The sequence below is a fragment of the Dermacentor variabilis genome, chromosome 9 (assembly GCF_050947875.1).
Source record: "Dermacentor variabilis isolate Ectoservices chromosome 9, ASM5094787v1, whole genome shotgun sequence".
Classification (NCBI taxonomy): domain Eukaryota; kingdom Metazoa; phylum Arthropoda; class Arachnida; order Ixodida; family Ixodidae; genus Dermacentor; species Dermacentor variabilis.
In genome coordinates this window covers 101801601-101828405 of record NC_134576.1, presented here as the reverse complement: position 1 = coordinate 101828405, position 26805 = coordinate 101801601, and the positions used below count along the sequence as shown (strand labels likewise).

General features: G+C 44.5%; 2 protein-coding genes across 6 annotated transcripts in view; one reads left to right on the top strand and one right to left on the bottom strand.

Annotated features, from left to right (window-relative positions):
• LOC142557187 (carbonyl reductase family member 4-like) overlaps positions 1-18531 on the bottom strand; it is a 24737-nt gene extending 6206 nt beyond the window's left edge. Inside the window, exons 1-4 of one of the 4 annotated variants that reach the window (XM_075668864.1) lie at positions 18483-18531; positions 16805-16950; positions 13945-14193; positions 8611-8764 (exon numbers count right to left, since the gene is read on the bottom strand). In XM_075668864.1, coding sequence (XP_075524979.1) covers positions 8611-8764; positions 13945-14193; positions 16805-16950; positions 18483-18516 — 583 coding nt within the window. In that variant the 5' untranslated portion in view covers positions 18517-18531. Of the gene's footprint in view, positions 1-8610; positions 8765-13944; positions 14194-16804; positions 16951-17870; positions 18187-18482 lie in introns of those variants that run through there. The other 3 variants (XM_075668865.1, XM_075668866.1, XM_075668867.1) reach the window with 3 other exon arrangements.
• LOC142557186 (uncharacterized) overlaps positions 18272-26805 on the top strand; it is a 26232-nt gene continuing 17698 nt past the window's right edge. The window contains exon 1 of one of the 2 annotated variants that reach the window (XM_075668862.1): positions 18272-18452. In XM_075668862.1, the coding sequence (XP_075524977.1) occupies positions 18390-18452 (63 nt within the window). In that variant the 5' untranslated portion in view covers positions 18272-18389. Of the gene's footprint in view, positions 18453-18858; positions 18927-26805 lie in introns of those variants that run through there. The other variant, XM_075668863.1, reaches the window with a different exon arrangement.

Here is a 26805-nt window from a genome sequence, read left to right as displayed (position 1 = left end):
AGCTCGGCGCTCTTCAGATTGGACCATGGACTACCCAGGGACCAGTGTGTTCGAGGTAGGACTCAGCGGTTTCGACAAACTCCTGCAGGGCGGATTCGATGAAGCCATCTGACCCTGCAGAGCACCAGATGGTCGGAGCTGTTGCTGTACTCGCCCAAACGCCGGGGCGCCAAGCCCAGATTGCGGGAACCCCCGGCCGAACGCAACATCACCCTCCGCACCAGGGACGGCCGTACCGTCCCCAAGCTAGAATCCATCAGGGTCCTCGGCGTGATCATCGAGTCACGCGGAACCAACATCCAAACGGTGCAGAAGCTCACGACCAAGAAGTAGAACGGCATACGACTCGTACGCAGAGTAGCTAACTGTCACCATGGCCTCAAAGAAGACAACCTGATACCTGTCGTACATGTGTTTGCTCTCTGCCACTTCCCCTACGTCGCTGCCATGCACAATTGGCTAAACGCTGGGCGATATAAACTCAACGCCCCCATTCGAAAGGTAGTGAAACGGGCCCTCCGCCTTCCGGTCACCCTTTCCAAGCAGAAAGTCCTCGAGCTCGGCTTGCACAACACGCTAGAAGACATCGTCGAGGCTCAGGAGCGAACGCAGGTGATCCGACTCACTACCACCAAGGCGGGCCGCCACATTTTCCGCGAGCTCCGCTTCTTCTCCTCGACGGCCAGATATCCACTGAAGTTGACGCCGGTTCCCCGCGAGATCCGAGACTCCATCACGATCATTCCTATTCCACGGAACGTACCTCTTGACCACAACAGAGGCAGGCGCCTTGCCCGGGCGACCGCCCTTCTCCAGCGCATGGACATGAAAGCCGACCACGTCACGTTCTTGGACGCCACTGCCTACCGCAAAAACCGAGCCTTCGCCGCGGTCTCAACCGTGCAGCGAACCCTCAACTCCATCACGATCCTCACCCGAGATACCGAGGTGGAGGAGCAAGTAGCCACAGCCCTGGCTGTTCTCGACGGCAAACAGGAAGTGATCTACAGCGACTCCACACCCGTCGTCAAAGCCTTCGAACGTGGCATCGCCTCCAACCAGGCTTTTTACGCATCCTCCGTAGCGCGGATCCGAGCACTGTCAAGCACCACACTGTCATCTGGTTCCCCGCCCATCTCGGTCAGCTGCCGGGTGGCCAACCTCAAATGAGATCGCCCACAAAACAGCGTACGTGCTTACCGATTACGCCGTCCCCGGGCAACCCCATCTCGTCGAGATAGAGGACAACGGGGACGCGCTCATTACGTACATCGAAATCACAAGACACTTCTACCTGGGGCGCCGCATCTTAACTGCACCCCAAACTTAACAGGCCGCAGGCGCTAACACTACGCGTACTACAGACGCACATGTGCCCAAACCCTGCCAAATTACGTGTTCTTTATCCCGACGCGTACCCCCAGCGACACGTGCCCCTCGTGCGGACACTGCGACACTCGCGCACATGGTCTGGGAGTGTAGATACGCTCTTCCCGTCTCTAACTCGGGCAAGTGGGAGAAGTCCCTCAGAAGCTCACAACTAGCCGACCAGCAATGGGCCGTCCAGCAGGGTCGCGAAGCGGCCGCAAGGTACTCCCCGTCGGTCCCTACGTGGAAGACGCCTGCTATGTGCCAAGTGTGTCCTGCAGGACCCATTATAAAGTTTTCCATTCCAGTACCCAGTGACACAAGATGGCGTGAAAGGCATTAGCCGAGGACAGACGAACATACAGATGCAGAAAACTGGGCGAACTTCACCAAGAATGCTAAACCCATTAAAAGACCACTCGTACCGCGACAGGAGGCTTAGTAAGAAGCGAAACGGCGCAAAATCTAAATACAGATGGCGCGGCCGCCTTGAAGTTTCAGCAAGATTACGCAGTCGATACTTGCCACTGCTTAAAGACAGCGTCCCTGCAAAGTATCTCTTGCTGCGGAGAAACCACCTTTCAGTATGCAGTATGCGTGTGCTAGTTATCGCCATAGCTTCTTGCGAAAATTACTAGAAGGAACTGTGGCAATAGTGTCTACGGGAACTACGAAAATCGCAATTCAGCCAGCATGGGAATGATGGTTAGTATATAGATTTGCCTAAACGTCCTTCCGGCTTCAGGTGGCTTTGTGACTTTGCAAACTGATTATTTCCAACTGAACCTTTAGTTACAGACGACACCATTCATAACAATTATACACGTTCACAGTCTTATTGCCTTGTGCGTTTAGAAAAATAGGATTCCTTCGAAATTCGGGCCAGTAAAGGCGGATGAAACGTAGTAAAGCCACAAGAATGTGTGAAGCCACAAGCCCGACTATCAGAAAAATCCATCTACTAATTAACCATAATTTCCATAGCAGCTGAAAGATTGCAGCGCTATTTTGCAGAGGGACGTTGGGCTAGTTGGTGTTTGCTTAATGACATATTGTAGCGCGAAGGCTCATTTACAAAGAAGAGACACAGACAAACGTCACAGGCGATGTGACGTGTGCTGTGACGTGTGCTGTGACGTATGTCTGTGTCTCTTCTTTGTAATTACCCACTGTGGTTGCTTAGCAGCTACGGCATTGGGCTGCTAAGCACGAGGTCACGGGATCAAATCCCGGCCACAGTGGCCACATTTTAGTGGGGGCGAAATGCGTGGGGGCGAAATGCGAAAACACCCGTGTACTTAGACTTAGGCGCATGTTAAAGAACCCCAGTTTTCCAGAGTCCTCCACTACAGTGTGCCTTATAATCAGATTGTGGTTCTGCCACGTAAAACCCCATAATTTAATTAATTTCTTTTTCTTTGTAATTGTGCCTCTGTACTCCAATATGTCATTATCACAGCGCTGGAGTTTCCTCTAGTAATTTTAGTCTAAAACTCGATGGCTATCGCCTGTGAAAAGAAAGCATTTCCTCACAAGCAACCATACTGCAGAGAAGCCAGCTTCGATGAATGCTCTTCAAGGACCCACCAAGATGCAGACTACTTCAAAACTACATCGAAGTTAAAGTATTTATTATTATTATTAGAGTTCTCTCCTCAGCACACGTTTTGCATCACTGTAATATTAATTTGTTCACGCTAGCTTTCAAAGTGCTCTTTAATTTTACATTACAAAATTTTCCAATTTATCAAAGAATTTTTCATGCTTCAGAACTGCTTACTGTCACTGTTTTGCCACACAGTCCTGCACGAAGAGGTATTTTTCTTACCGTGACTTTCTTCATCACTTTGTATTTTGCACCTTTTGCAAAGATAGTACATGCTTGTTATTTTGCTACAGTGTAAAGTAAGTTAACTAATTTAATGCTAGAAAATTGCTCCTTTGTTTTGCTGCACGAAGATGCATAATGGTTATGGTGTTTAGGTATGTCAAGAGCATCAGGTGCTCAAGCAGTGAAGGAAGAAATTCAGAACTGTACTCCCAAGAGAACTCAAAACAATTCCATCAGCAGTGAGACATTTGGTAGACATTGTTACAAAGTCATGGGCACACAGCTCTGCGTTGCTTCTACTTCCCCATACCCTCTACTCTATATGTGACTAGGTAAATAGGGATAGCAGCCTACCTTTTGTTCAAAAAGCCTCCCAACCGGTTCCTGAAGTAATCGTTGGCGTGCAGCGCAAGGCAGAATTGGTTTGGAAGTTTGGGTGAGCGGATCTACCTCAGGGGTTAGCCAAGTAGCGGTCTGCAGGCTAAGTTCGCCAAGCCGGGGTCCTCAACAAGAAGACAAATGCGGGTCCCGAGTCCACCCCCATTTTCAGCAGTGACCACCGCAGCAAGGAACCGGCAGCCCGATGCTTCTTCAGATTGGACTCTCGACCACCACTCCCGCCAATAAGACCATGTGTTCCAATGCTCTCAGGCTACCTTCTCGTCGGCCCTTCTTTATTGCGTCTATTTGTTCATTTATATAAACCATCGTGTATCCGTTTTGTATATGTACCATGCAATGTTGTGCTTGTCATGTTTATTTTTTGTTTGTATTTTTTCATGTAGTCCCGCTTTCAACTACATACTTTATTATTAATCGTAAATCCACACATGGTGGGTTTTGCTGTATGTTTTGTCGCAGAAGAGTTTTGTTTTTATTTTGTCAACACTTCTCCCTTTTAGTTAAACTATGTGAGTGTTTACTTTGTTTATAATGCTGAGTATCACATAAGCTCCTCGTAATTAAACTCCTAAGTATTTCTTGTCACCTCCCATTTCATGCCTCTGGCCTGTGGCAGATCAGGGGTGGACCTATTGCTGGTCAGCAGTCTAAACTTCCTTCATATGCACGCAGGGTGGGATTGTTTGTAACTCCATCCTTTTCATTATGGAGAACGCAGTAAATTAACCATAATCTTTTGACAGATGTATACAGTCAGACCTTGATACAACATTGACATATAATGAATTAAATCTAAAATGTTTCTCACTAATTTCAGCATGTAACAAATATATACTTACAACGAATATTGAAAACAAGGAGGGCATTTGCTTGTCGAACGACACTTCGACATAATGAGATTGAACTGTATACGGAAGTATATATGTATACAAGTACTATAAAGAAAGACACAAAAAGCCAGAAGTCCTTTCAGAACAAGGAGCAAGCCATAGCAACCTAGCACTCTTCTGCAGCAGAATGTCTCAAACTTTGTTTACTCACTCCAGCTACTATTACCCAAAGCAATCAAGCAATGTCCAATCATATAAGCTCCTCTGGTTGCAAGACATGAACTGTGCACGATTTACTGTGCAACAGCATAGTAAATAATAAAGATGGCCCCAAACAAGGTCAAGCTTATTCAATTTAAAGGGTCCCTAACCAGCCCTGATAACTAAAAAAAAAAGAAAAATCAATCTTGTGCTCCTTTTCGGTCTTTGCTTCACAAGTCGTGACAGCAACAGGGCCCTGCAGATGGCCATTACTAGGGTAAGAGCTGTCGATTGGTTCCTATATGAGAGACATCAGTTCTAACCTGTCCGCTAACAAACCTTTGCCATGCATCACCCGCCCACCATTCCTCATTGTCTAGCTTGCCTGTCGTGCACAATGAACTAATTTCTTGCTGTGTACCGGGGTTTGAGTGGCAACACCGTGTAGTTGGAAATCATGGTAATAGAATGCTGATGGTATTTTCAAATAAGAAAGTTTGATACTGATGTAGTATCCATAAAGGGGTATCCATATCCATATATGTAGTATCCATATATCCATAGTATCCATATCCACGCTTCCATATTCGACACTGACGTAGTGTCCACATGTCTTCTAAAGAGATACATTGTGAGGAGGAAGGAGCATCCCTGGGAAGGGTAGCCAAGGCGAGAGAGAATCCGCTCGCTAATCTTCAAGCTCAGAGCAGCTAGGGGCCCTTTACGAGGTGTTTCAGCTCCCCCACGAGAGCCTTGTTCAGAATTACAGCAAACGGCAAAGTAGATTTAAGTGCGTGTTGTTATGTGCAGTGGACACTGTGCATCATGCAACAGCATGATGCACAGCCTGCTAAATAAAGTGGTATGCATTACACTGGAACCACATGACAACGATTTTGCATATGGTACAACAACACCTTCATTATATCCAACATTTTCCACGAGCACATATTTGTTATACGATGATATCAGCGAGAAAATTTTTTGATTTACTTCATAACATGTAATAATTTGTTATATCGGTATTCATTATACAGTTGACTACCCTTTTTCGACCCTGACGGCACCTACGGAATTAATCGAATTATCCGGCGGGTCGAATCAAACAAGATTACGAAAAAAACATTAAGACACACTACTGATTCCTTCGGCAGTATTTGCCCAATTCTGACATGCATGTCCCCGAATCTAACACCCGTCCCCTTTCTATGTATCTAAAGTAGAAAACTAACGTACAGATAACATTAACGATGCTAAACAAAGTAGAAATCTAGGCCGCACCAAATATTTTAGCGAGGAAAATGCGCAATATGTTTTGCACAGCGGAGGACGGTTTTCTAACGGCGGCTTTGCCGCACAATTTTTAAAGGCAACTTCGCCGCAATGCAATTGTGTTATGCGGCAAAGCATACACACGTCGCGAACGCCGTTGTTGGTTAAGTTCTTTTGGGAAAAAAGAAAGGGGTGCGTTGGAATCGAGTAAATACTGTAATCAGACACTGTGAGCTATCGTTATTGCTCGAAAATCTTCCTAGGGCAGGCCGAAAATATGCGTTTCCGACGAGAGATCACGTGTGTTCAACGCCTTCACTATCCCCTGAGCTCAGCCGAGACAGACGCTTCCAGTAAAGGCGTCGCTATTGGGATCGCTATAGGAGTCAGGCGCGTGCATGCTGACCGGCCGGGTTCGAATTATCCGGCAAAAGCCGGTCGGGTTCGAATTATCCGGCAACAGCCAACTTCAAGATCGAAATAACGAACGTTTGGGCCCGTATAGCAATGCATGGACGCCGAATAATCCGAGCCGAAATTACAGAAGTCTACTGTATTGAGCTTTAAGGGAACAGGGTAAGCCCTATACCTGCCATGTATTTTAGGCTATGTTTAAGTACCTTTTTCTCCATAACCATAGAAGTTACAAGTCTTACAATATCATTGCGATCAGAAGCTTTTCCTCTTTTTACTGTAGCAGATTTATCCCTTAACATTGCGATGCGCTTTTTTGATAATTTTTTACTGCAGGTACCTAATTATCACTCAGTACTAGGCATTAAATTTCGTGTTGAACAAAAGTATTTCATTACACAACAATAATTCTGCTAAAGTATATTCCCAATTTCTGATCTAAATTTCTGATCTAATTACTGTCCATAAATTATGTTCTTAGCACCTGCGGTTGCTGAGATAAAGGAACAAATGCATTAAAAAAATAAGTTTTGAGATAATTGCATTTAAAGTGGAAAAGGGGCTTTATTACAAAAGTACAATGAAAGAACAGCAAATTGACGAACCATTTCAATAGGCACCAGTCAGATACTCATCACCACAATCACTTTTTCTTTCTGTGGTTAGACGTCTTGCCTACCAAGCATCTTTTGTCGCCTGCCGTGCAGCCCTATCAGTATACTGTTGACACAGGGTCAATGTCACGTAGCCCCTGCACTGTGTAGCGCCCAGGTGAAATTCGAAATGAGTTCAGCCCATTGACTCGCACTATACTGCCATCATTAAATGTGAGCACAGCATCAAGCATGGACATTTTCAATGTTTGATGTCCAAGGAAAACATTTTTTAGAGCGCGTTTCCGTACGACGTTATTGAAAGACTCATTGGGGATTTGCATTTTCTCATGGAGGTATTTATCAAGTAGCTCGGGCTCAGCTAGTGCATATCACATAGCATCAATGGATACCAATCCATCCCATTGGTATCCATTGATGCTATGTGAACATATGTGGCCAAAGCAGCCTTTAGCATGTCCTCTAAACTGCCTTATGGCCTTATGGCCAAACCATGGCAGTTCTGGAGCTTGTCAATGAAGGCATCGCTCAGACATCCCCTGCCAGATATACATTTCCCGTCAGAAAGCTTGATGCCCTTTGCTTTCTTTCGTCAGTTTCCGCAGTCTTGTGCCCGTTCTTTTCTGAACGTGCCCAACGCACTCCAGTTTGCAAATTGTAATCTCTTCATATGGCTTTGATGCTTCCACTGCGAAGAATTCCTTGCTATCATCGTCACATCGGCAGAAGCCTAGGAACGGGGGCGTGATGGGCCACCGTATAGGTCTCGGAATATGTAATTTTTTGGCGAAAAGAAGTCGCACTGAGACAAATAAATGATCGATTCTTGTTCAGAAAAGGCCGTGGATTTCAAGTTGTGCCAAAAAAAAAAAAAAGATTTTTTTTATTGTTTTTGTGTACCCTGTTACCATAACTGCGCCAGAAAAAGAAATCGCAATGAACATTTCGTTATCATCGTCATCATCATCATTACTTTTGTGATTATTATTATTATTATTCACAGGCTCCAAATGGAGCATTACATGAGAAGCAGAAACAAGGTATGATTACAAAAGAAGCAATGCCAGTTTCCCTGCCTACACACGAAAATGGCCAGCAAACAAATATGCGAAGCCCACATGCTCAGCACAGACGTAGCTTGCTACACGACCTTCTTTACTGAGATGCAATCATATAATGAATTCACAGCACAATATAGGAGATCTTCCCAACAGTTTACGTGCACCGGCAATATGATCAGTACTGAGGAGCAGGAGTAGGTCAGTTTGAATTTTTGACAACACAAAAGCATCTTGCATGGTGCATGGGGAGTGGTGCTAGAATTCGTGAAAGATTTCAGGAAAAGGAAAAGGGGCATTAAAAAGTGAGCGTATGTTGGAAGAATGCAAAACAGCTGCCATGAGGGCATGTCAGGGTACATCTCCCAATGGCCCTGTGTAATTTGGTTTGATGAGCCTGTTGTGTGTGTCACATGCTGAAGTCTGTGATACGAAGACTCAATCACTCCCCTATACAACCTGCCGATGGATTCCTAATTTACACGGTGTCATTGACATTGTTATTAAGGTTCCTAGTATTAACAAAGATTAGTGAAAATTTTAGTTTTTGTTATGCATAGAATTAAAGGCTATACACACCTGCACTGGACATAAAATAGGCTGATGATGATGATACACACCTGGCTGAACCATGTTGACTCTGATGTTCCGAGAGGCAACTTCTTTGGCCAACGAGCGGGTCAGGCCCACTAGGGCAGCCTTGCTGGCAGAATAGACAGTTTGGCCAACATTGCCTCGTTCACCAACAACACTGCCCACATTAACGATGGAGCCCTAGAACAAAATAGAGGACACACAAAGCTCAAGATCCAACATCACTATTGCAGCTTCCTAGCTGATTTATCCACATGAAAACAAGATTCAGTGACCGTAAGAAGTGTGCTCGGAACATGCCTGTTTGCATTAAATGTTGCTCACCGGATCGAAGTTAAGATTAACATATTCACTACAATGTGCCTCATGGGTGAGTCACGACACTTATTCCCTCTGTGTGGCTATGCAAGGCTTTCCTTTAGTGCGCAAGTTACATCTTTGCTAGAAATCAACGAAGTGAAAAGATTATTGTTGCTAATAATCTGATGTGTTGTGGATCCATCTTTCAGCACCAAGAGGAAGCATCAAAAGTAGAGCGAGAGCTTTCAGTCTTCCTCTGCTGAGACGCAAAGCGCATTCTTGTTCCGACTGCACAATGTAACTTGCTGCTTTCATTCTACCAGGGTCCCCGAATAACTTTTCTTTCTGGTCACCAATTGGATATGCTAATGCAGCATCATTCCGAGGGAACTTGGATGTCGGCAGGGGGAGGCATACTTGCACATTTGTTAAGGCAAGCTGTGTAGCCTTTCTTATTCTAGTGTTCCAGAAGACAGCCCAGGAAGTGGTGTGTCCCTGTGAATACCACTAGGCACACAATATTGTAACTACTGGAAGCACATAAAATGCGCAAATTTCAGTCCGATTGCTATTAACAGCAATCAAAGATGTTGCAATGCTGCAGTGACAAATGACAAATAGCGGCAAGAGTGCGAGTTCAAAATCTAGCCCTTTATTGGGCAACCCTCTACCTAGGAAGACAAGTGACACTCAAATCACAATGATAGCGGTAAGTAAGGTCGTCAGCCATCGAATCTGAGTTCACAAGTCAAGTCCGTCTGCTATTTATATATGTATCAGCGTACATGTAGAATGTGCACACTTTACAGAAAACAGAACTTTATGTTCAAAAGCAAAAGCTTTGATTCTTTGCCTGCACCTCCCACCACACAATTCGTACATTAGTACTGCCACGGTAAATGTGAGTGACTGTCACAATACTCATGCAGCAAGATGTTCCTTTGCTGTCTAACTATACATCTTTGTTTCTTTATTGTAAAGTTACAGCGTTCATGTTCAAAGGCAGAATGTTTCCATGCACTTTTGATTTTTCTTCTAAACTGTCCCGCACACATTAGTTTGCTTTCCGGCAGTGACCACATTTCGCCAGATTAACACTGTTATCTTGTTATTGCCCAATGCAAAATATGCCTAGTGTATAAAAAATTTCTTGAATGTTGTCATTGATTCTATAACGAAATCCTGTCTAATCAGAATGCACATGCGACACGAATACTGTTGTATACATTCTCGAATGTACATGAGCATCGGCGATTATTCTGGAAGGTATGTTGATACACTTATGAACATCCAGCAAACTTGACTCGTCAATTTAGGTCGACTGACCAACAACTGTACTAGTTACTATCACTGTGATTTGGGCGTTGCCATTCTTGGCATGGCTTAGCCTGATAGATTTTGGCAGTGATTATTTCATTACCACAACGTGACCAATTCATGGCTCCAGCAACGCAACTGGCACAACGCACAACAGTAAATGCGAGTATGTTTGTTGTGGCTAATTAAATTAACTACACAGCAAGGTGAGTTCATTGTTTGCTTCTCGGTTATTGTTCTTTGTAAAGTTTATGCTTTAACGTTTGCACTCATTGGGCCACATGTCAAAAAGCTCATGACCATTTCCATAGATCTTCCTTGTTCATACTTTAGGTCAATCACTTTCAGGCCGTACTGATCACCTAAACAAAGAAACGCTGAAAATTACTTTAGCATATGCTAAAGAGGATGAAGGCAAAAGCCTACCCGCTCACGAGACATTCATTACATTACTTCACATTTTCAGTGTAATGCGTTGTTACTTCCTATTACTTGTTTCCTCCCATCAAAGATTGCGGGTTCGAGTGCCTCAATTAATTGTATCTAAATAACCATGTCTTAATTAAATTCACCTTAATTAACACCAAAGGTAGTCGGTATGACTCTCGTCCTTCACGATGTCAATTTGAATCCAACTTGGAGATATGGCCAGTTCACCCATATATCTATGTTGGGTCGTGGGTTCGAGTGCCTTAATCAACTTCACTTTAATTAACACCAAAGGTTGTGGGTTCGACTCTCGACGTTCAAGGTGTTAATTGGAATCCAACTTGGCGATATCGCCAGCTCGCCCATATCTCCAAGTGGGTTCGACTCCCACCAAAGGTCAAGGGTACGAGCACCTTAATTAACTATATCTTATTTAAATCTGCCTTAATTAACCCCACAGGTTGTGGGTTCGACTCTCGACCATCACAATGTCAATTGGAATCCAACTTGAAGATATCGCTGCTTCGCCCACATCTTCAAGTGGGTTCGACTTCCACCGAAGGTTGTGGGTTGGATTCTCGATGTTTGCGATGTCAATTGGAATCTAACTTGGTGATATGGCCGGTTTGCCAGTATCTCCAAGTGGGTTCCACTCCCACCAAAGGTCATGGGTTCGGGTACCTTAATTAACTCTATTTTAATTAACTGTGCCTTAACTAACAGCACAAGTCATGCTGACGCTTCTTCACCTCGGCGTCACACTCTTTTATAGAGAAATTGATGGCCTAATTTGCCAAATTAACACCAAAGGTTGTGGGTTCAACTCCCCACTATAGGTCGAGGGATTGACTCCCTATCAATTTTGGCGCCACAATGCCGGATGACGGAGTGCCGGACATGGGATTTTTTCGTCCCGTGAGCCATCTAAGGCTTTCGCCTTAGAAAGATCTGGAACTTTGCAGGTGGGCGCATTTCCCATAGCATTATTTCTATACTGCATGGCTGTAAAGTGCATTTCAGAGTAGCGCATGCAAGCTTTCATTAAAATTTTTGTCTGCTTTCGCAGTGTGCATTGGCATAACATTTGCCCTCACAATCAATGCTGCATAATCTGTGCACAGCAGTTGTCTGCTTGCAATGTCCAAACCTGATGAGGGGCTGTTCAAAAGGCTATACTGCATTTCATACATAGCAGGCAATGATACAATAGCTAGAGAGACCTCTCTGACTGCTCACATTCGCGACCAAACTTGTGCATCACATGAAAGAAAGAATAGGTAAACATCATGTAGTTGTACGTAATATTAAGTCTCGTACCTTGATGGCACAAAATATGATGTGCTTGCTACACAGAAGGTGTCACAGATCTGGACCTATCTGCCACAGGACAGAGTAACCAGTGGCCTCAGTGTACCGTTCGTGCATGCAACCAATATACAGGGTGTCCCACATACCTTTAGCCAAACTTTTAAAATATGCAAATGACACGTAGCTGGACAGAACAAAGCTAATGTTGTTTGCCGTTGCTTGGAGATACTGAAATTATTTTTTCATTCTGCATAATTAAATAATTAGTCTTAATTAATTAATTAATTGACTTCTCAAATATTACAATTAGATGAAAAGTGTCAATGAGAGAATTGTAGAGCGAAGTGAAAAACTAGCGATGCAGCTTTCTGTCGCTCAATACATGCTACATAAAAGTGTTTTTCCAAGCGTGAAGGAAACCCACAAATACACGCAAAGTGACTCAAGCGGTCAGCCGCGCGGCAATTTCGCATGCATTTGCTGGCTTCTTTCAAGCTTGGAAAAACACTTTTATGTAGCATGTACTGAGGAACAGAAAGCTGTCTCAGGAGTTTTTCATGTTGCCCTACAATTCTCTCATTGACACTTTTCATCTAATTATAATATTCGAGTTTATTAATTAATTAGAACTAATTCTGTAACTAGGTAGAATGAAAAAATTTATCTGAGTATCTCCAAATGACAGCAAACAACATTACCTTGGTTCTGTCCAGCTACGTGGCATTCGTATATTTTTAAACTTTGGCTAAAGTTACGTGGGACACCTGTATAGTACGTCACATGGCTGTAAAGTGAATAAATATGGTATGTAGCAGAGAAGCGCATCCAAGCTTTTGTTAATATTTTCGTCTGCTTTTGCAGTGTACATTGGCATAACACTCTGCACTCACAATCAATGCTGCATGATCTATGAACAGCAGTTTGCACAAAGGCATGCAAATAATGTGTGATTGTAATTGTATATTATTGTAATATGTGATAACAATCACCCATAAGTTAATGTAGTGATATATGAAGCAGTTATTCCCCAGAAAGCGTTAAAGATGAAATTCACCTGCACTGTGAAACATGTGGAGTGGGACTGCTATGACCGCACTACCCGCACAGCTTCTGCAACGTTGCCTGCCAAGCATAAACGGAGCCGACAAGTATGCAATAATTTCTCTTCACAGCCTCCAATTTCTGTGAGAAGGCTCATCTGGCGTGTATTTTGCTTATATCTCCGTGCTCCAATGACGGGTCACCTCCAACCACAGATGGCCTCCTGGTAGAGCGTCTGTTGCAGCAGTGGAAGGCATACAAGAGCTGCCGCCAGGCACCTATCAGTAGCACAAGCATGCTCCCAAACATGTACTTGGCCAACATGAGACCTTGACACTTGGGAAGAACACCCACCTGTAAAGAAATCTTCGGCATGATACCGGAAGACACCCTTTCCGAGATTTCGGTGTTGCTTTGTTTATTTTGGTTCTTGCACAGCAAGCATAGCATTCTGTGCGACGCTCCCTCAAACAAACAAACAAACAAACAAACAAACAAACAAACAAACAAACAAACAAAAGTTAAATTATGGGGTTTGACGAGCCAAAACCACTTTCTGATTATGAGGCACGCCATAGTGGAGGACTCCAGAAATTTTGACCACCTGGGGTTCTTTAACGTGCACCTAAATCTAAGTACACGGGTGTTTTCGCATTTCGCCCCCATCGGAATGCGGCCGCCGTGGCCGGGATTCGATCCCGTGACCTCGTGCTCAGCAGCCGAACACCATAGCCACTGAGCAACCCCGGCGGGTGACTCTCTCAAACAACACACCCTCGGAAAGTTGGGCAGCTGGCCGGGGAGCCGCTTGCACCTGTCTAACATAGGGGTGGGTGTCAAACGGTAGCTATTGAACCATGCACCCCCCACAGCTGAGCTGGGTGTCGTACCGACTGGGCCATGGGCTGCAGTTACCACTCACTCACTAAATTTGGATGAGCCCCTCAGGCAGAGGTTGTTCTCACCTGTCGGCGGCGCAGCATGCCCGCCTTCAAGGCCGCTTTGGCGCAGAACAGCGTGCCAATGACATTGGTGTCGAGAAGATTCCGGATCTCAGCCTCGCTCGTTTGGGCGAGCAAGCGATCGAGGCCAATGCCAGCTGCAGTCACGAGGTAGTGCACGGGACCGACCTGCTCTTCTGTCCAAGCCAGCGCCTCTCGCACACTCGCTTCATTGCGGACATCACATTTACGTCCGTGCACAATGCCAGGTTCCTGAAAGAAAGCGCGTGGAAGTGATACAGCTATGTTGCAACTTCGTTTGGAGAAAGCATGTGAAAATTAGGCGATTCTGCCATTACATGGTTTATCTTGTCTTCAGGGGCTGTGCAGAAAGAATTCGTAGGCACCCTTCTCAGTAAACGAGCCAGCAGAGGAACAAGGCCGGAATGGCGGTAATGTTACGGAAGAAAAGGCACAGCTAGCCTACCAAAGCAGTAGTAGGAGGTCCGGGTAAAGGTAATGGAAGTTGGGATAAGAGACAAGAGAGAGGAGGTACATGAAAGCGACAGTGCGCATGCTTTTTCTCTTTTGAGGCCCAAAGGATGCAGAGGTTGGCAAGAAAACATTTTATTACAATTATTTTCTTTCATTTGAACAAAATGATTCATTATTTCAGAATAATCCCTAACAACAGCCTATAATTTACAAGATAATCAATAATTGAATTCCTGTTGGTGCCACCTATGAAAGAGAGAAAAAAAGAAGCAAAGAACTTCAAGGAAGATCAGCACATCTCGGTGAAATGTTTGGTTGACAACATTTTAATAGCTGTGACGATGGTGTATCTCCGCTGCTATACTACTACTTTCGAGTCATCAAAGTGGATGAATTCTGCCCAGTCATTCTACATAGTGTATGTACTGTCTGGATGGCAATAACACACAGAGCTGGCCAGTTGCAATCCAGAGGGTGTGAAATTTTTGTTAGATTCTGTACATGCACTAAATTAGCTTCTGAGCACCAAAGCAACAAGAACACTATTGTAATTGTTAGCTTTGAGCAATGGTAGCCATGTGACAAATTACTAATGTGCACTATATTGCAAAGTTCTGTTTTTTTACCTTACTGAAATAAAAAAAACGAAAAAAAAACAAGAATAACCTTCAGTACATCATAGGAATCAATTTCAATGGGCACTGAAAATGGCCATGTTATAGGGGCACACATACTACTACTGACAAAGCAGTTTAAATCAAACTGGGAAGTAAACAATGACAGATGTTCACAGTCCATGGTAACTTGAGACAAAGTAAGAGCTCAGCAAGCCATAGTGGCTTTCAAAAACCTGTTCACCTTGGAACAGTTCTTTACTACCAAAAAGCTATGAGAAGGGTACCTCATTTCTTTTCATCAACAGCACACTCCTTCTTAAACCTCATTTCATTTATCAAATTGGAGCATATACCTTATTTGTAAACCACCCAATACAAATGAAAGCTTTCCATGTCCCTCCCTGCTTTCAATTAAGGAACATGATACTCATTAACAACCTCCCAACCAGTCTGGAACCTCGATCACTGAGTGACGTTTTACACCCACCACATTCACCCATACCAGTCAAAGCACTCTGGGACATTCACACCTTATCTCTTCAGCCTGCAGTGGCATAACCAGGAATTTTTTCTAGAGGGAAGCAGGTGACATCATGGTACAACAGAGATGTTGAGAGAGGGGGTACAGTGCTTTGCGTTCCACCCCCCTGGCTATGCCCCTATCAGCCTGCAGTCTTTTGGTCACTCTTCCTGAGAAGCAAGAGACCTTTGCGTCCTTTTTGAGTGACTAAAGTTTCCATAACATACGCAGCCTTGATGCGATTGTAATTGCAGCATGTTGCATGCTCTTTGTTTCAATGTTTTGATGTGTTTATACTTCGCATCAGTTCACATTGGCCATTCTTTATTCAGATCTACTTCTGCATGTCTCCAAGTTATCCAGTACAATTTGTGCCCACAAGGAACGCGCTCAACTCCAGCCAGCAGCACCAACTTGCATGCCCAGTAATTTATTAAGAAAAACTAGTGTTAGATGCCTGGCCTTCTTTCCCACTAAATCATTATTTACAAGTGGAGACATGTTGCACAATAGAATGCAAAAGGCGGAACTGTTTTACGATGGCATAAGCTCACAAAGCTTTGTTTTGGCACTCACTCGTGACCTCCTCTGCAAATAATGCAAGTTTGCGTTTTACTGATGCGTGAAGGCTAACAAAGTTTTCTGTCATCGCAAATCACGAGATGTGCTGGTGTGTAGCATAGCCCACTGGGACCGGAGACACTGAGACCATGCTTAACCACCGATAACATCCAAAGGATGAATCTGAAAACATGACCTTCATGCCACTTTTTCAATTTCTGAGACATTGGTGAGGAGAGACACTTTTGAGTGCTAATTTATTGCTATTCTTCATCGTGGACTGGGCAGTACTGGATCTGCAGCAAGCCTGTTAGAGAAAAGGTAGACATGCAAACAGGTACACAAGTCGAGGGAAATGCACCACGCCTACGTCTACCTTTTTCTAAGAAGTCCCTACAAACTAGCTCAACTTTCTCTTCTTCCAGCAGGCCAGCACCCAACAATGTGAAGCATCTATGTGTTGACTAGTTGATTCAGCATCTTGTAGCGGAATGAACAAGATGATGGGCGAATAGAGACAAGGCAACACAGCTAGCTCTTGTTTCGCATCTCCCGCCTTGTTTATGCACCATTTCCGTCTCAAGCTACGAGCACTGGTACAAGAATTGTTGGGCTGTAGACCCAAGTCAGTTTCTTGGGCCACTCAGAGATGATGTGGGCAACACATGCCAGCGCTGTGTGTACAGCGTACCGATGCTAGTTCTTTTAGGGCCTCTTCGACGTTCTTCTGGTCCCGCGAGAAGACGGCCACGGGGCTGCCCGCTCTCAGGAAGCGCAGCGCCACGGCGATCCCGATTCCGCGCGTGCCGCCGAAGACGCATGCAACCTGCGCCATGGCTGCATGCACAACGCGCAAGCGCTATAAAGCACATAAAGCCCGAGGGGGGCCGCATTGCAGGTTGTGGCCGCTCTTTTCACGGTATCGTGACTCGAGACGGGCTGGCGCGGTGCGCGCCCGACCGAAGCGACAGGCGCGCGAGTGCGCAGTACTGCGATTTATGGGCAGCGCAGCTGTGGACGTCGTAAATTACAATGAGCGCTAGTCATTGCAAGAGGGGCGCGTGTGTTGCACGCAGGCACCACAACGCTCCGCTGCTCCTCGCGCGCTCACCGCTTTTCGTCGCAATTATCGGCCGGCACTGCTCCTTCAGGTGAGATTAAGGGCGCGCCTCATCAGATAAGGCTCACAGTGTCGCAGAGGCCGCGACGGCAGCGCGCGAGAGTTTACTGTGTCAAGACTGCCTTGCGTAATCGATGCTAATCGACCCGTCTTGCGAGTCTTGTATGCACTGCCGTTTTACAACCGCCGCAGAAGGTGATTGTCTGTTTCTGAACTCTAGGAACTCAGCGTTGGCGAATTATGTTTTTCACGGTGAGACGTGTAGATATTGACAGTGCAACTTCCGCCTCCACTTCCTGCATAATAATCACAACCGAAGCGCTACAATACAAGAGTTTGGTAAAACGAATCAGTGTGATCCTTCCGACTTCACACGCGGAACACGTTCGAGGTCACTCAAGATGCCATGTCGGTGGCATTAAAAGATAAATATAGGCATTAGCGCTTAACTTTGCCTAAGCATACTGAGTGCACCGCAAGCTAACATGCAGCAGTTGCCATGACGCTACGAATCGGCAGGCACCGCTTCGCCTCCGTCTCGCATTTCCCACGCGTGCCAAGGAAAGCGATCATACAAACGCGTCGCTCGCTTTGTGTCACATTAAATACGCGGACACCTCACGTAAATTTTACGCACCCACAACAACTGCCGCTACGGTAACCGAGCGCAACCACTGCAGCAGTAATATTTTCGTAGTTTACGTAGCACACGCCATGCCTGCGGGAACGTGCACGAGCGTATCGCAGGCATCAGCGGCCAACAAACCCGACGAGTGTTGCGAAACCCGCGTTGTTTTTGAGGGTCCTTGCTTGCCTGGTAGTAGCGTGACAAGTCCGTGCGATGACGTGCCACGATTTGTGGCAAAGTTTTGGCAGCTGGCGTGTAAAGAATAATGTCGTGCACTGTCTCTCGCGCTTGTGTGTATGTATGCCAGTGAGGCAGGCACTGTGGTTATAAATCAGGCGGTGCTGGCCAAGGCGGCTACGAAACTGGCGTGACACCGAGTGACCGAGTCGTGCGGAGAAATGCCTCTTGCGAAATAAATGGCGTTGTTCTGAATCGTAGGGCGTCATTTCGCGTAGCTCAATTGGCAAAATGTGTTGGCGCAACGTAGTCGCGTCGAACGCGCGGGACCGCGCGACATAACGTAACCGTATGCTTGGTGAACACTCCGAGAGGCTGCTGGAACCGGGGGATGCCATGGAAAGACTCGACAAGGTAGTGTTTATGTTGATTGTTTAGGCTTACGCCGCTTGTCGCGCTGCGAGGATTGGCTTTGCATGGCGTTCCCTTGGACACGGGGAAGCGCCACTCCCTTCGCATGCCACGCGCTGGCCAAGACACGCGGCCCAAATTCGTCCCGGGCGTAGCGCGGATGCCCGCGTGGTAGGGAGCCGAGCGAGATGCTAGTGCGTAGGCCTTGCGTCTACGGCGGGGGCCACCCGGAATCGCCGGAGGGCGCCTCTGACCCACTTCGCGTACGATCAAAACAAAGCGCACACAGGCGCGCGTTTTTCCCACGGCAAACCTGCGTCACAGGTAAAGGCCAGTGTTACGCAGGCGTCGCATCTGCGCACTGCACTGTGCGCGGTGTTTACTGCACGGCCGTGATTCTGCCTCGAGGGCAAATCGCGAGCGCCCGATGTCGATCTAGCCCGTTTCCTTCGTCGGGAAGGGTGGCGGTAGGCAAGGGTGACTTCCTTTCTGCATTTCTTCTTCTCTTCCCGTTCGGGTGACACGAGGCAAACAGTGCGCAGTGCACCGATCGCCCCGCAGTGAGAGAAGTTAAGCGGGGAAGCCCGCTTGCTTTCACTCGCTGCGATCATGTGTAGCGCGCGTGCAATGTGCGCCACTGCGTCGTCCCGCTACCCCGTGCGCATATTTCGCGTTAATTAACGACACGCGCTATCGCTGCCCTCATGAATTTCGTCTATATAGCGCTCTGTAGTATATTGTGTCCAGTTCTTTACGTTTTTTTTCGCACTCTTTGCCGCGGTCGTGTCGTGTCACAACGAAGACGAATGCATGAAACGTGTTCATTGAAACGTACCCGTTTGCCAGAAAAAAAAAAAAAAAAAGGACGAGAGAGAGAGAGAGAGAGAGTGCTAGCGAGTTATGACGCACTTTCGAGTTCTTGTTGTAGTATAACGTACGAGAAGGTAATGTTTGGGCAGCATTTGATCAGAAAAATGCCGATTTGCAGAGCGAACGGTTCATTTTTAACGGCTCCGTAACTTCAGTGTGTGGTCAGGGTGTCTTATTTTAAAGACGGCAACCTGTAACTAAGAATGTTGATTCCAATCTTTTGTTGTTGTTGTTGTTGTTTTCTCTCTCTCCCACTTCTGTTCGTGTCCCAAAACTCGTGCCGTAAAGTGCGCTTTACAGTATAGCAGTTGCAGTTAGAAGTGCGTTTCGATGATTTATGAATTCTGTTGCATAGGGGTCCCATCATCCACCGAATGCTGTTTCGTTGAATACTTTTGTGTCAAAACGTTGCATGTGACAAGTTCCACAGCCACATTGGTTATCTCATATGCGTGTTTCTGAAGGCTACATTCTTTGCACTATGAAGCTCGCAATAACAAGCCATCAACTAGATGAGTTTGTATCTGATTTCAGTTCATGTGAAAGTGTTTACATGGATTTGTTAACAGTGGTGTGCTTGGTGAAAATTTACTCGGTCTCTTTTGCACTGGGGAAAACAAGTTATTAATCTGGATATATACACTCGTTGCTGCATATGTAATATGAACATTTTATGCCCGTGCCACACGGACACAGAAAATGGCATCCAATAGTGAAGGCCTTAAGTTCCTGAATAAAATTTTTTTCAGCGGAGCTGCCATGCATTAAATTTTAAGGACATTTTACCTGATGATGTCAATAACAGCGTCTTCTGAAGTGACCAATTTTAGAGTAATGATAAGCAGACAAACATGCATTCACAAGTTTCACCTGCCTTCGAGGCGACCTGAAATTTAGAAATAAGCATACTATGGGGGGGTGGCACTAGCTATAGTTTGTCGCTGTCTTTTACAATGTTGCAACCTATGAAGCACAATGGCAACGGGGATGAAATCGTCCTTGTTGTATGCTTGTTGCCAACGGTTAACACGACTTCGCTTGCAGCAGCATATCTCCTACGTTTTTTTTTTTTGCATTATATAATACTTGATGTGCTTGTTTGTTTGTGATGTGCGGCCTAAATGCCTGAAAAAGTTTCTTTCCAGCTAAATAGGATGCTGTTTCAAATAATTTAAGTAAACCACTCTGAGCAAGCTATGGTGTCGAGAGTACGCATTTCTAAGTCGTATGAGTTCTGGCGAACGCCTTCAGTGACAAATGGCATTAAGGTGAGTGCCAGTTGATTTGCCCGTGTGGCGCCATGCAAATGACATTAAATCTCAAGGCATTAGGAAGTTAATGCAATTTTCTGTGCCTGCGGGCTACAGAAAATGCCTTCTTAACAAAAAAGACCCTGAATAAATGTAAAATGATTTAACACTGGTATAAGTAGAGGATCATCATGATATACCAGCAAGCCCAACGTGCAACTTAAGGAAATTAGGCCTACCGAATATTCCTTTCAGCAATTTCATATCTAAGTCGTTAACTCAATGATGACACTGACATTAAAAAAAAAAAGATAAAACAATGTATAATCAGTGCCTCACAAGCCCCGTGGAGGGAGCATTGAGTAGCATCAGTATCACACAGCCACTTTCGTTTGCGATCGAGACATATTTGGATTGAAATTCTCAAGCGTGTTTGGCTCCCTCCAGCAGATTGCGCAGCGGAGACAATTTCACCTGACGAATTCCATCCCAATCGGGCTCAGTTGTGATCAGAGGTGTACTGTGACACCCGTATAAGGGGGGAGGGGGGGATGTTACAGAAACATAGATGTCAGAGCAAGAACATGATACATCAACTCATAAACATATGAAAATATACACGAGTGGTAATTGTAGCAAAGGCAGATCATCGCCATACAGGCAACCAAGTAATATGTAATCATATTGTTATTAGGTAATCAAAAACTGCACAGATTTGGCGGTATTTTCACATATCCTGGCTGCAAAAAGAATCTTCAAATATGTGCACATTCAGCTTTAACTTAGTTTAATTACGATGTAATCCTGGTAGTCCATATTGCTACATGCTCCGCTAGCGCAGGGAAACTTTGGCGAAACCCTTGATATCATGGCGAGCTGGTATGCAAATTTTGATGCTTTGGTGCCGCCTGTATTTCATTTTTTGTTTAGCTTATTTCTGATTTGCCAAAGGACATTGCTGGAGGTAAGCCGGGCAGGGCAGGTTCACAATTGCGAAAATGTAATGCCTTGGTTAACTTATGTTTGTTTAGTCTTTCTTGGAGAGCAGACCTACCTAGTTCACAGTATACAGGAGATTTAGCAGTAGAGGGTTTTTTTAGTTTTTAGTTTTTTTAGCAGTAGAGCGTGTCTGTAAACATAATGCTGCTTGTGGAATACTGGGCTCCCGGAGATGCGTACGACAGCAACGACGGGGGCAGCGACATCTGGTTACGCATTGTCTAACCAGAGAGCATGCAAAACCAATGCTGCAGTGACCTAAATACTGTACTTCACTGCTGGGGCAAAAAATTGGTAGCGACGTAATCGGCAACATGAAAAACTATTGTTATTTTCTGTTTTGATAACCCTGATGCAACGCATAATTGTTCAGCTGCATTGTGTTTAGACAAAATGGCATCAGATTTTGCATTAAATTTACCAATGCCAGCCATAGCTCTGGCAACCTGGTATTCCACAAATGTTGAGAAGTTTACGGACCAACTAAAGCTCCGTATTACCATATTCTATAGAAGTGCCACTTTGAAGCTTGAGAAGCAGCAAAATGTTTTTAAAGAGCTTCTCTTATTGCAGCTTTATTTCATTTCTGCAATGCTGTGGAATAACAGCCCTGAACATATTTGCCATTTATGACCAATTGCTTCCTTCACAAAAGATAACTAAGCAAATTGCATAGAGCGGTGGCCGTCAGTGTGTGAAGGTCCGCTTTCCCTTTTCTTTCGCGGCTCAGTTTTTGCTGTTGACGTAATGCGCGCCTTATCACCTGATAGTGATTTGTTTGGCTCGCACGGCGAATCTTGCAGCGCACGCTGAAGATTGCAGCATCGCTTTGGCAAAGGGCCACACACCAAGCAATGGAAAACGTCTGATGACCGAGTACCTTATCACAGATGGGGTCTTTCTGTGTCCGGTTAATCTGGCAAAGGATGGGGCAAAGTAGCAAACAAGTGTCCACTGCCCCATTAGTTGTTTCCTCGTGGTTGCATAAGTTGCATGGAGAAATGAAATGCTTTGAGGTAAGGGGAAAGGAAGGTTCTATGGCGGCTCTCTCAGCTGATGCATTATTGAGGAGTGCCAACAGTGGCTTGTATGTTCATTCACCGGTTTCCTTACTTCAGTTTTTGTGTTCTTAACAGCACCAACTGGAACTGCTTGATGTTCTTCAGTATTATGAGTGCATGGGAATGTGATGATTGAGGGCGAGTCAAGTAATTCATCTTGTTGCAGTGGGGAGGCTACTCATTTGAACTTGTGAACGAATTAATAACCTCCCCTGTAGCACCTTCGAGTTGTATATGTTATAGTTTCCTCAAGCTTTAGCTTGAGGCCAACTTTGATGCTGCCCGTTCAAGTATGTGTAAAATACGAAAATGCGCTCGTGAGACAACTGCTGGGTCCATTCGAATTAAGTTTGTTGCATTTGAGAAAGGTAAATTCTAGCAAATCTAGGAAGCATAATATTAATTTACGACTTTGAATTCTTGCCAAAAGTTTGCAAAGGTTGGTAACTTGTAAAAAAAAATATAAGCATGAAGTTTATGAATCAGTGCTGCATCTGTTAGAAAATCTAAAGCAGGCAAGTTTCATATATGAACTTACTGCTTATGTGGAATTGATACAATGTTTGCAACGCTTTTGCAAAAGTCCGATTAACAAATTAGTGATAAATTTCAGAGTGGTGTATAGTGGAACAAGTTTGTCTGCTTAGGTGTATTTATTAGGGGCAGTTTACATAGCTGTTGTGTAATTTTTCATTGTTAAGTTACAGCCGTAAATGTGATACATGAGTATAATAGAAAATCCACTTTCTGGAGTTAGGAAATTTTAACTTGTTCTTTTAAATGCAGCAAACCTCGATCACAATCGGTGAAGTGGTTGCTGAGAAAAACAGTTTCTCCATTACCATATATTTAAATAGGAGCTCCCGAGCTAAATCTTCCTTTTTAAGAGTAACTTGGCAAGTTTTATTTGAAATGTTTGGGATCCTCATTGCTTGCCCGAGAAGGAAGGTTCATCTCGGGCCCAATTCCAGTTTCCTTATTCATATACATGTGAAATGCACCCATTCGACAGTTGGTGTACTAACTTGAATGATATTTAATGATATTTGTTCTGTTTAAGAAAGCTGGCTTCTACCGACTGTAGGAAGAAAAATTTCAATTTACGGCCTAAATTTTTTTTATTTACAATATTTTAAAAAATTGCAAGTTTTAAGTTGAACCAACAGTTTTCATATCTGTAACTCTGCACCATAAACATATACTGCATTTCCAAAAAGCTGCATTTGTTGAGCATCGGAAGCAGACAGATTTGACATTAATTTAGGGCTTACGTGAAATTGTTACTACGTTTAAGAGGGTTTCACAGAGATCCCACTCGCACATCAGTCATATATTTTGGAGCGGTGTTTAATATATCAATTCTGCCTGCTTTAACTGTCTCACTCAGTTGGTGCAGTTTAGAGAATTAATATAGCTTTTCTTCCAGAGTTGGAGCTGTAAGCTTCATGGTTTAGGTTTCCAACACATTGCAATTTTCTAACATTCTCTTTATATATGATCACATCAATCACCCTCTCCGTACAGTTAGTAGATTTTAACTTCTTTTCTTTTAAATGTAACAAACCTCTAACTTCAGTGCAGTGGTTGCCGAGAAGAACAATTTCTATGTAGTCATTTACCTTAAAGCTTCCTCTCAAATGGACCCTAAAAAGCAAAATAATTGGAGCTCTATTAATAAATTACTCTTCTGGAGTACTGATATAACCACTCTTACTGTAAGAGAAGTGTTTATTTGCCAGAAACAACACAAAAACAAGACTAATGGCGACACCACCGTGAAGTTCCAGGGCCTGGTTGCCATGATGTCATCAATATTGGACAGCTCTGCTCAGGCCTAGTTATTTTTTTTCTTGATAATGAATAACTACATTGTATTCTAAAGCAGCCATATGCTGCACTTAGCAAGTTTTGATAATAGAGTATGGAATAATAATAATTTATCAGTCTAGACTAATATAGTGTTTGTCTTCAATTGCCCTTTGGTGATTATTTACTGCAAAGCTTCTAACATTTCCAAGTGCACTAAAGACATCATGATGGGTTAGTTGATGCACCTTTGGTCAGGAAATTTTATGTGCAGGTTAACACTGTACACACGTACACAGTTTGAGCCCAGTCTTGTGTACATGTCTGTGCATAGCGTTTATTTGCATGTTCCTTTCTTCGAGCACTCACATTAACGTGATAATGTTTGGGGATGTAATTTTGAAGGTTGATTAGATCCACCCATTTAGGTAAAAAATGATATCGTATATGTCTTCTAATTTGATATACTGTATGATATTGTGAACCTATTGAACATAAAATACAATGAGTTTGCATTTGAACAGCATGTCATGTTGCCTAGCCTTCAGGGTAATGAGAACATGTTAGTTATGCTGGAATTGCAGGAAGGGAGCATAAAGGTATGCTATTATTGTGTGCCACGTTTACATCTATGACAAGCTGCTCATAGAGTCTCTTACCAAAAGTGCTCTGTGTTCTATTAAGTACAGTATGCTCGGAGAGTTGTACATACCAACATTGCAGCACACTTGTTGTCAAGGAGAGGCGCTGAAAATAGGTATTGCTGTGTTTTACACCGTAAGCTATTATGGGCTCATTCCAATACCTGTTTCGGTTGGCGATGGTGTCTGCCGCCGCTGCCACCCATAGCAGTTATCACCTGGAAGGAGGAAAAAAAGAAATACCCAGTTCCCGCCGGGATTGAGCCTGGGCCCGCTGCGTGGGAGTTGGCTACTCTACCACTGAGCCACACTAGCACTTGTAGCGTTCCATGGAAAAATGCCCTATAAACGTATCCTAGAGTGCGAGGAGACACACGATGTCACATGTTTGCCACGTAGCGTCAGTGTGTGTACATTTTGCATTGCAGTTGCATATTATTACACCAGGTAGAAGGCCATGTAGCGGATGCACACATAGCGGTACAAGGCAGTTACAGAAAGTTTAGGGAAGAAAAAGAAATTTAAGGAGATGTATACAAGAATGCTATAAAATATATTATGTACCTGATTAAATCAAGCTGGCTATCTGGCACCATAATTATCGTCGTATTGTGCCACCTGCCCTGCGATGCGAGATATGCGCCGCGGAGCATCTGTGCGTGCGCCATTTGCATTGCAGTTGCATATTATTACACCAAGAGGCACCTCGTGTAGCAGTCGCATTGGTAGCAGCACGAGGTAGATAGGGAAGTCTTGAGGAAGAGAAAGAAGATTATGGAGATGTATAAATATTGATGCCACGAAAAACATTATGACATACCTAATTAATTCAAGCAGGCTAGGTGACTGTTTTTCATCGTCTCGTTTCAGAGGGAATACCATTAAATCATCATCATCATCATTAGAATCGTATCCTGCTATTTGGCACCCGATGTGACATGTGCGCCACCTAGCGTCAATGCGTGCTAACTTTGCATTGCAGTTCCATTATATTCCACCAGGTGTCCCGACTTGTAGGTGTTGGATATAGCACTTGCATGCGGCCCATAGCAGGACCTAGTTAACTCAAGCAGGCTAGGTGGCTATTTGTCACCACCCCATTTCGAAGGGGATGCTAATAAACCATCATTATCATCATAAACAACATCATCGTACCATGCCACGGGTCAAGGGATGAGGCATGTGCGCTACGTAGTCTGGATCACTGTGCTTGCTCTTCAGTACATGTTATGGCACCTCCTCGCAAGTTACAAATCGCTGCTGAAGAAGTGAATCGTAGAGCTATGTGAGCGTCTGCAGCCGGGCAACATCAGGCTGAGCAGATCATTGTGCAGAGAGCAGGACAAGCCGCAGCTTGCTGTCGATGCTGAGCGGACAGCTCAGATCCTCCTCGCGAAAATGACGCGAACAGTCTTCGCCGCAAAGACCCTGTAGTGCGTGGTGCCAAAAATGGAGCTCCTATGGAGCTGCTCCTCCGGCTTATGCTATGACTGTGCTGCATGTACTTCACAGGCCTGTGCCTTTCTTTTTGTTGTTGTTTTTTTTTTTTGCGCAACCACTATGCTTAGACAAAATTCAGAATTTGCTGGAATCTGCCGAGTGCTATTTTAAATCTGTTAGAAAGCTGAATTATTTCTTCTTTAGATCTGCTATCTGCTAAAAGCAGTCTTCTTGCACTAAACACCCTAGCATTCACTAGTCAGACCTCGATTTATTGAAACCTAATTTT